The following is a 10,413-nucleotide window of genomic DNA, read 5'->3' as shown; positions in this document are numbered from 1 at the left end:
AAATTTAAAAATTAAAATATATTTTAAAAATAGGAATAAACAATGACATATTTTTACACAGAAGTGCAGAAATCTAACATATCTAGCATTGTAGCAGAACAGTCCTGCGACACCCCTTTTCCTCTCTCTTGCCTTCATTCACCACCCCCTTCCTTTCTAAATAAACATCTACCTGAGAGACAGCATGGCAGCAACCGGTGTGTCATGACTAGCAGCCCGTATTCAGAAGACCAGAATGACAGGCACTCCAAGCACGACCCTACTGTTACACATTGCCATCTTCAGTGCAGTCGCTTAGTTCACAGGTGTCAGCATATATAGTTAGGGTGAGAATCCTATCAATTAACTGCTAGCTTCAAAAGCCTTCTGAAGATTCTCAGGATCATTGCCTTACCCATCTTGTACATGTAAATGTATGGCTTTGCCCCTGTCGTGTTTCCTAGCTTTCTTCCTTGCTCTGTCTTCATTGTCTAATCCTCAAGTTGTCGCTTTCTTTTGGAAAGGTGTATTTGGCTTATAGTTCATAGAGGTTTCAATCCATAGTTGGCTGGCTTCAAGGCGACTTGGTCTGGCAGAGGAGAAATAATCCATGGCAAGCAGAAGACAGCAAAAGTGACAGACAATGAGCTCCAACCACAGCTCTTTCTGTCCTTCTGTCTTCTCCAAGCTCCCTGCCTTTACAGCAGATAATGCTCCACCTTTAACCCTAGTGTACCATGAATCAACCCCAGCATCATGTCTTTGATCCCTGCAGCGTACACCCTAGATCTAGTCACCTCCCGAGAGCCCCACCTCTCACTGCATGAGGCTTAGGGGGATGTCTAGACATAGCCAGAACAGTGCCCATGTAGGTGGGTGCACGTGGCTACTTGGGCACCAGTGGTCACCTCGGGGAATGGGCCTGGGCCAGAGCTGCCAGGTGGAATAGCTTTGTGCTCCCCCTTCCGGAGGTGTAGCCAGCCTCCCTGCGGCTTTTGTGTTCCCGTCAGCTCTGTGGTCTCCTCTTGTAGCGCTCTTCACCTCTTAGGTGCAGCAGTGTCACTGTGGTGGAAATTGCTGCTGCAAGTCTGTCTTCTTGTAGCTGTTTGTGTTACTTTTTTGACGTCTGCTAGAATTCTTTGTCCTCTTTTTTACTTCAGCTGTGTGTTCACTCATAGGAGTTCTGCATTATCCTGCACACTCGACCTTATCAGAGATGTGGGTTACAAGCATTTTCTCTCCATTGGCTGAGGCTGGCAAGACCAGGGTTAAAGGGCTGCATCTGGCCGGGTCTTGCCAAGGTCATGAGGACCCAGCAGAAACTGGCACGGCACCTTGGGCTTTCTGCCAGACCTGGGCTGGAAGGCTGCAGGCCCCTGGCCCAGCCCATTTGGGTGTTAGTGTGTGACAGAAGCCCCACCCAGTGCAGGGCAGGAGCTGGCTGTTACTGCTGCATGGGTGAGGGGGGTCCCCAGCACCGGCACAGGTGTAGCCAGCTACGGCCACTTTTGGCCTCTGCATGTGGCAAGGCAGACCCGAGGGCAAGGGCCAGGCTGCGGCGTGTTTCCACAGGTGATAGAAGCCAGCAAAGAGTCGTCGGAGCACAGGAGCCTGGTTGTAGTTCAGCTGTGAGAATCTGAGGCCCTGAGAATGGTCTCCATTCAGCATGCTGACTGCGTCCCACCTGTGCCCCACAGATGGTGAGGCTGCAGGAGGTATTCAAGACCTTCTACCTGGGCAAGCACAGCGGCCGGAAGCTCCAATGGCAGACGACACTGGGCCACGCTGTTTTGAAGGCAGAGTTTAAAGAGGTACACAGCAGCTCTGTGCTCCATCAAATGTGGTAACAGAATTTTTGAATTGTCATTGAGTTTCAGTAGCTAAGAAGGAAGATGCAGCTGCTAGCTTTTGTAGGTCAGCGATATGAGGAATAGGCAAAAGGTTAATAGTCTAATCAGTACAGATCAATATGAAATCAGTCAACAGAAAACTATTCGTCTAATTGCACCAAGAATGGAGGTTGTGAAGAGGCAGCTCATGAAAGCAAAACTGAAACTGGTTTCCCTGAGCCTGCACTCAGTTTCTGCGCTAACTGAACGGTTGTGAACCCCACGAGGAGACACTGCCCCAAGGATTGGTGGAGGCTGGACCTGAACAGGAAGCAGCTTTAGCCACTGCTAGGTGGCTGCACATGTGAGGCTGTCACAGGGCAGGCTGGCAGCTGTAGGGCTTTTTCCAGTGTCTTCCTTGTACCTAGCTGTTTTATCTTCCTTTCAATTCCAGTGCAGGCATGGTAGTGCACAGCAGTTATTATAGCACTCTGGAGGCCTGAGGCAGGAGGATCACGAGCTCAAGCCTAGCCTGAGCAGCTTGGCAAGACTGTCTGGAACAGTGAAAAGGGCTGCACATGTAAGCAGGATATCATGTCTGCATCTTGTACAGCAAATAACCACTAGGAAGACAGTATGCAATGTGTTAATTATTGAAACTGTCCTACCAATTTGATTTGAAACTCTCATTGCTGTATGTCTCTCAATAAAATTATGGGAGGAAAAAAGAGAATTTACAGTAGTAACGTGAGAAGTGGAATGGCAGCGAGGTGCTTTTTCAAAAGATAAAAAAAAGAAAAGGGCTGCACACACTGCGGTTGCCCTCCAGGAGAAAGCTTTACACATCCCACAGCACCGTGCAGGCTTTTGGAGCCTTGCCATGGCCTTTCTGGAATCACTGCAGCCTGGGATGGGAGACCCTCTCACTCAGCCACTTCCCCATGCTGATGAGCAGGACCTGTGGCTGCAGCGCTGTTAAGAAGGGAGAGACTGCTGCGTCCTGGCAGTGACAGCAGCATGTCACCCAGCCACGCATAGTAGGCTCTTAACTCCACTCTGCAGAGAGCATCCACGTCTGTCTACCAGTGTGACGACAGGTCACTCACACAGGTCCGTGGGCATCACAGCCTACATGGAGGCATCTGTGTGCTCCTGTGGTGGGGAGTGTGGCATTGTTGCTGGAGCTCCCTTGCTGCCCACCCTGGCTTCTGTCCTCTTCCTCTGCATGAGATGGGATGTGGGCCACAGCGGCCCAGGCTGCTGCTGCTGCTGCTGCTGCTGCTGCTGCTGCTGCTGCTGCTGCTGCTGCTGAGCCATCCACATGCTTGTATTAGTGCTGCTGTGGTTTTTTCCCAGGACCTGGGGTTGTGCCAGCTCCAATCCCAGGCCCCCACCCGGCTTCTTTGGATTTTTTTTTTTTTTTTTTTTTTCAGAACCAGGGATTGAACTCAGGCGCTTGCGCTTGCTTCTTTGGATTTTTGAGATGCTCCTGCTACTTTACTGCGTTGCCTGGGCAGGGCCTGAATGTCTGGTCCTGCCACCTTGGCCTCTCAAGCACTGAGATCACAGGCTGTGCCCCCTGCTGCCTGAGTAGAGGTAAAGGTGGCTTACAGTGGGCTCATGCTGCCCTCATAGTGCAGTGGCTGCAGACCACAGGTGTGCCTCCAGGTTTAGCAGGCCATGCGAGAGCGCTTTGCTTTTCCTTTCGTATCCTCTTCCCTTTGTGGTATGCGGATAGAGCCCTTCCACGGTCTCACACATGCTGTACAAGCCTCCTACCTCAGAGCTCTGCCCCCCAATCCTAACTTTTAGTTTAAGACAGGTATTGCTAAATTGTGCAGGTTAGGCTCAAATTTTAACTCCTCCTGCCTCAGCCTCCCACATAGCAGGGATTATGTGTGTATGCCAGCATGCCCAGCTGAAAGAACTTTACTACTTTAAAAACTGTTTCAAGAGAATGCTTAGCCAGGCGTTGGTACCAGCCTGAAATACATAGTGAAACCCTGTCTCAAAAAACGACAGGAGGGGGGAGAATTTTTAAGTGTAATACCTAATAACTGTTTTGTTCTTTTACAATCAACAACTATCTCTTCTTACTGGGTGACTGTGAGTGAGGTCTTCACCCCTCACAAGATACGTGACTGCAGAACAGGGCCTGTTGTAATCCTCACGAGAGTGTCTGCGCACAGGTCTAGGCGACCACTCCTGTCTTACAGGGAAAGAAGGAGATCCAGGTGTCCCTCTTCCAGACGCTGGTGCTGCTCATGTTCAATGAGGGAGATGGCTTCAGCCTGGAGGACATCAGAATGGCCACAGGGATCGGTAGGCAGCTCTTTGACCGTGCAGGGCCACGTGCAGGCTGGGGCACAGCACGGCGAGGCCTGGTTCCTGATGGCAGAGTCCATTTCTTCCTGTGCAGAGGACAGTGAGCTGAGACGGACGCTGCAGTCGCTGGCCTGCGGGAAAGCACGTGTTCTAATCAAGAGCCCAAAAGGGAAGGAGGTGGAAGACGGAGACAAATTCATCTTCAATGGGGACTTCAAGCACAAGTTATTTAGGATAAAGATCAACCAAATTCAGATGAAGGAAACCGTATGTACACACTTTCTCCTTCCACTCCCATGGTTTCAGGCACTTACCAAGCAATCAGAATAGCTTTATAGCAATGTGTTGACTGGTAGAATTCCAAAACATTGGCCAGGGAGATGGCTCAGTGGAATAAGCACTTCCCTGGTAAGCACAAAGGCCTGAGTTTAATCCCTGGTTCCAAAAAAAAAAAAAAATTCCAAAACATGGTTCAGATGCATAACTGGAAGACATGATATTGCTAAGCGTGCGTATCTCTGTTAAGGGTTCTCGTAGTGAAATGAACATCAGCAGGAAATCCAGCTTGTGGTTATCCAGATCGCCCAGTGTGCCTTGGGTCCACATCTTCCATGTCCAGTTCTAGCACAGCAGCGCTAGTGCCTGACCCATGAGCTACCATGCTGGGCCCTCGGGCCAGGTCCTGGACAGACAGTGCAGGGTCTGTGACCGGACCCAGATGTCTTGGTCCACAGCGTTGCAGCCCTAAGGCCTAAGCCCAGGCGAAGTGGGTTCCCGTAAAGGCCACAGGAGGCCCGAGGTGAGCAAGACCGAACTCAGCAGGCAGCCCCCACACAGACACTGCCTGCCATCACTGGCACTAACAGGAAAGTAACTGGGTGGGGGCAGCTCAGGGCTGCAGCACATGTCCAGCATGCCCAGCCTCAGGTGCTACCTGGTGTGCAAATGGTAACAGTGTCCCCTTGTTGATGTCAGCTGGGAAAATGTTCCAAAGGCTGATAATCTCCATCCTACCTTACTAGATGTTGTGAATGCTCATTTATCCCACAAGGCTTGCCACGCACATCTGAGGCTTCCCCATGGAGCACCAGCATGCAGCACGCCCCGCTTTGGGAGCTGTGCGCATGGCTGGCGCACATGGACTGGCTGTCACCACAAGTGACAGGGAAAGTGAGCCCACACAGCTGAGGGTGCAGCCGATACAGCAGAGCTCATGGAGCATGTGTGGCAGCTGCTGTAGCATTGAGTGGGGTGGCACAGTGCCGATACCATGAGGAGGTCTTTCTCCGGTGTACCTGACTGGCCGTTATCACCCACTTGTGCGGTACGTGCCACCATTGTTTGTGGTTGTGTGTTTATTTCCAGCTGCTACTCACAGTGTTCATCAGTGGTCATGGTGTTTCAGTTGATTTTCTTAAGTCCTGTAGCTTTTCTGGGGATAATGATCATTCGCCTACTACTTCCCAGCACTACTTCAGTTTGTTCCACTTGCGTAGCTGGGAGCGCTGAAATGGTCTTAAGAAAGTAGTGCGCCTAGGCTTTCTCCCCTTCTCGTGCTGTCTACAGACAGGGACAGCAACCTTTTCTTGGGAGTTGTGTTCTGACAATGTGGCCCGGCTTGAACAAATCGCTTCCTGCAGCACCCTTGCCACAGGCGGCGTCTGGCCCTCACCTGGGGGCCGTCACCTGCGTGCCTCCACAGGTTGCTCTGTAACAAAGGTGAAGCTGCTTTTAGCACTGTTTATTTCTAATAACCTCTCATCACCTCCAGGTTCTTTTAAAATGGTTCGCATACACAAAGCCTGTTTCTAATAAACAATCAGTGTGCGTCTCCTTGTGTCCGCTGGGGGCCGTGCAGCCTGCAGTGGGTGCTTCCAGGGCCATCACAGTTGGCAGCCCTCCCATTTCTAGAACAAGCCCTGATGCTCATTTGCTGCTGGACTTGATGTTCTGATATCTAACCAGCATTCTTGCAGATTTATTAAGAAGAAAATAAAACATGTTTCTAAATTTCAGTCTTAAAATTTGCTATTGTGAGAAACTAAGCTTTCCTAGAACAAACAAAAGGAGCAAAACAGGATCCTCTGTCTGCTTTTGTTTTCTTCAGGGCTGAGTCTCACTGGGTGTAGCGGCACGCATCTGTAATCCCAGCACTGGGGAGGCTAAGGCAGGAGGGCCACCTTGAATCCAGCTGGAGCCTTCAAGGCCAGCCTGGAATACAGAGCAAGACCCTGTCTCGGGGGGGGGGGGGGGGCGTGAGCGAACTCAGTGGACTAAGTGCCTGCTTAGGCAAGCGAAGGGGCCAGCGTTCAATCCCCGGTGCCACATGCCATGCTGGCCCTGCTCAGTGTGTACTGAGCCAGTGACCAAGTCAGGGTGTGGTGGCACATGCCCGTAATCCCATTGCTGGGGAGGCTTAAAACAGGAGGATCACTACTGAGTCCAAACTGTAGTGAGACCCTGTACCAAATACATACATTGAAAAAATAAAGACTAAATCTCATCAAACTTAAGAACATGAAGAAGGGGCTGGTGAGATGGCTCAGTGGTCTAAAGCACCTACTTAGAACAAGTTAATCTAAGCAAAGCACAGGGACCAAGGTTCAATCCCCCAGCACCACATGCCAGCCAGCCCCGCCCCCTGGTGGGCTGAGCTGGACACACACACACACACACACACAATAAATAAATAAATAAATAAATAAATGTTTTAAAAAAAAAGAACATGAAGAAATCCTATTGAAAATACATCTTCACACTTGTTTTCTTTTATGTACAGGTTGAAGAACAAGTTAGCACTACAGAACGAGTGTTTCAGGATAGACAATACCAGATTGATGCTGCTATAGTCAGAATAATGAAGATGAGAAAGACCCTGGGTCACAACCTCCTGGTCTCTGAGCTGTACAATCAGCTCAAGTTTCCAGTAAAGGTAAATGTCCTACTATGTGATGCGCAGCAGTGTGGGGCGGAAGAGGCCACAGAGGCAGGTGCTGGGCCGCTGCTGTCCTCACGTCCAGACCCTGGCCCTGCCTTCCCAGGCCTCTGTCACCAGCTAAGGGGGGTCTGCAGATGCCACAGGTGCAGTGGTGACCAGTTCCCTCTGCAGCCTCCAGCCGGGCAGCATTGCATGGCCACTGCTGCACACAGAGCCCGCCTGAGGCCTCACGGAACCCTGTTCAGTCACGTGCTGCTGCATGCAGGCCAGCCTGGAGGGGGCAGTGGGACCCTGTCTCCTGGGGCCTGGCCTGCACTGCTTGGGGAGATGCCCTGGTGTGGGCACCTATCGAGGTGGCCTGGTTAGCACATCAGAGGTAGGTAGGAGCCCTCCAGGATGCTGGGTGTACACCCTGAGCCAAGGCCAGGGGTTCCCTTTTGAAAACGAAGACTCCAGCAAGAAAGTGGGAATATGGGGCATGGTTGGTCAGTGCCCACAGGTCCACTCTTAGGTAACTGGGTTTCCAGCCATGTCTCCTGGGGTGTAAGGCCTGTCACTGAATAGAAAGGTTTGCTGTGTTGGGGTTGGGGTGTGGGCTAGCTGAGATGTCTAAACGCCTGCCTAGGCAAGTGCAAGACCAGGGTTTGGTCCCCGGTACCATATGCCATGCCGGCCCTATGCCAGGCTGGGCCACTGAAACTGAGCGTGGTGGTGCATCCTGTAACCCTGGCACTGGGGAAGCTGAGATGTGCATCACTGCAAGTCCAAGCTTCTTAGAGAGACCCTGTACCAAATACATAATTTTTTTTTTTTTTTTTTTAAAAAGAAAGGTTTGCTGTTGGAAGCAGAGCAGAGCTGGGTGGCAGGTCTTCCTGCACTGTCATCCTGAGGCTGTGGCAAGATTGTCATCTGCTATAGCAGAGGAGAACTGGGACTCTGTGGTTACACTGTGTGGGTACACACAGTGCCTGTGTTGACGTGTAGCGATAAAGCACCGCATCAGAGGAGAGCAAAAACACATCTCTGGCAGGATCTGCCTAGCTTGTACCCTGCCTAGGGGGTACCGTGTGTGTGTGAGCCCAGGAAGGCAGACTCAGATGGAGCTCTGTGAAGCCCGGGGTCAGACCATGCGGCGTTGTCCACAGAGCAGCATTCTGTCTGCTTTGTAGGTAGCCGGGATGCATGAGTCACTGCGTTGGAGTGGTGTGAGGTCTGCTTTACACAGTGAATGGTTTCCTGTCCTCCTAGTCACTGTCTTTGTGGGTTTAGCATGCCTATAATGAGTTTTATCTCTTCTAGCCTGGTGATTTGAAAAAGAGGATAGAATCCCTCATAGACAGAGACTATATGGAGCGAGACAAGGACAGTCCAAATCAGTACCACTACGTGGCGTGAGGGCCGTGCCCACTCTCTGGGAAGCAGATGAGCTCCGGTGGCAGCACCGTGGGGCCACCAAGCCACCAAGCCCATGACGGCCCCGGCGGGCACTGGGACTGGACAGCAAGGACATGATTCTTGGGTCGTCCTTCTTCTTACGCTTGAGGATTTTCGGATGCCACATGTATCTTTTCCCTCTCCAGTTCTTCCTCTAGTTCTTTTAGGCATTTAAATTGTTTCTGTTGCTCTGTACAAAACCACTTCAAGGCTGGATATGAAGACATCAGTTAGCAGAGTTCCTTCCTGGGTCTGGCCGCGTGGTAGACAGCCACGCGCATGCAGTGTGTGTCGGTGTGAGGCTAGCGTGCGTGTCAGACACCCACAGTGCTGCGTGCTGACACGCTGGCGACTGCGCAGCCTAAGCCCTGGCCTCCCCTTTGCCTGTTTCCTCAGAAAGTGTCGACTTTGCTAGCCAGTGTTCTGCAAATCAGGTTTCCAGGTGAGACCCACGGTGTGCCAAGAGGACCTGTGCCTGCCACGCGTGCTGCAGGGCCCAGCGCCCAGCCGCGCTGGCACAGTCTGCCCAGCCGAGTCCCATGTGGTCTTGACGGGTGGGACTGGTGCATCTGGGTTTCCGCGCTGAGGCCGAGTCTGGCAGTCCCTGTTTTGGCATGGGGTCGCTGCTGTTTGATTTCTTAACTGCGGTATTTGTGTGCTTGCCACAATAAAGTCTGGTTTGGTTCCCCAGCCCTGTGCAGGGACCGTTCTTGCTCTCTGCCTACACTGCCCGGAGTGGAATTTCGCAGGCGGTGCACGGCCTTGGGGTCTGATGGTGCCCGCAGGTTACCGGATCGGAGCGCAGAAGGGTCTTACTGGTGCTCGTTATAGGCTGTGCACCTACCCTGGGAGGCGGGCAGGAAACAGAAGTTCACTATGATGTTAGGCTGGTAACGATGACAAAGACACTTTTGTGGTGACACTTAAAAGTACTTTATATTTTGCAAAGCAGCATGTTTCATTTTGATGAAAAGCTACCAAAGGAATTTTGATCATGATATAAGTGTTTAAAGCAATATTTTCTGGAATATACCAAGTTTATATGATTTGATTTTATGCTAAATTATTAAAGAATTCTCCCTTTTTGAAACATGCATGTCAAGGTACAGTCTCTTCTGGGTTCCACATGAAAAGCCCTCCTCTTAAGTATCATCATTTCTATATTTGTAAATTTTCATTTATGGGTTCTATGATATGTGGTCTATGAGTGACCCAATAGATTTCTATTTCTTATATTTTAAGTTCATTGTGTCTAGAAATTAATATTGTAATTTAATATAGACTTACTTTGAATAAAGCTAGTTAAATTGGCCTTACAGTTACATTAATAAAACTCTTTGGTACACAAATGATACATTCCTCATAACTGCTCATCCGCTGTGACACCAGCACACCACAGCACACCAGATGAAGGCAGAAGTAGGGGAACGACCATCACCTCTCACCCTGCCCGGTGGCAGACTGTGGTCACCCTGGGGAGGAGCAAGGGCTGCACCCGCAGCTGTCCCTCTGTTTGCTGCAGTGTGCACTGTTTTATGGGAGCTTTGGGTGGTGGGTCGGGTAGTACGGAGCAAACAGTGGAAAAGCAAGACCCTCAGTTGGAAAGAAGGTGAAGTTGCAGGTTAGATTTTGCACCCAGAAGAATGAATACCTTATATAAAAAAGGAAAAGTTATGACAAAATTAAAGAAAAATTCAGTACCCTTTGTCTCAATACCATAGTGGAAGAGCACCTTTTCACTTACAGCAAGGGATAAAATACCTACTAACAGGGAAGTGGTGGCTGATGAAAAGCACTCGAAGACTTCCGGGCGGGCAAGCGTCCATCCCCTTCTCTGTGCGGCGGCTCAGGTGGAAACAGCCAAGCTGTCTGAGGGCAGCTAGGAGCTGCGGGGACTGCAGACCCAGG

At 50.7% G+C, this 10,413-nt stretch overlaps 1 protein-coding gene across 1 annotated transcript in view; it reads left to right on the top strand.

Moving 5' to 3' along the window:
• Cul4a (cullin 4A) overlaps positions 1-9,817 on the top strand; it is a 38,750-nt gene extending 28,933 nt beyond the window's left edge. The window contains exons 16-20 of the mRNA XM_004631160.2: positions 1,677-1,790; positions 4,025-4,130; positions 4,228-4,400; positions 6,913-7,065; positions 8,371-9,817. Of these exons, the coding sequence (XP_004631217.1) occupies positions 1,677-1,790; positions 4,025-4,130; positions 4,228-4,400; positions 6,913-7,065; positions 8,371-8,466 (642 nt within the window). The 3' untranslated portion in view covers positions 8,467-9,817. The remainder of the gene's footprint in view (positions 1-1,676; positions 1,791-4,024; positions 4,131-4,227; positions 4,401-6,912; positions 7,066-8,370) is intronic.
• The last annotated feature ends 596 nt before the right edge of the window (positions 9,818-10,413 follow it).

Source organism: Octodon degus, unplaced genomic scaffold, assembly GCF_000260255.1.
Source record: "Octodon degus isolate 3935 unplaced genomic scaffold, OctDeg1.0 scaffold00039, whole genome shotgun sequence".
NCBI classification, from domain to species: Eukaryota; Metazoa; Chordata; class Mammalia; order Rodentia; family Octodontidae; genus Octodon; species Octodon degus.
This window is presented reverse-complemented; position numbering and strand designations above follow the sequence as displayed.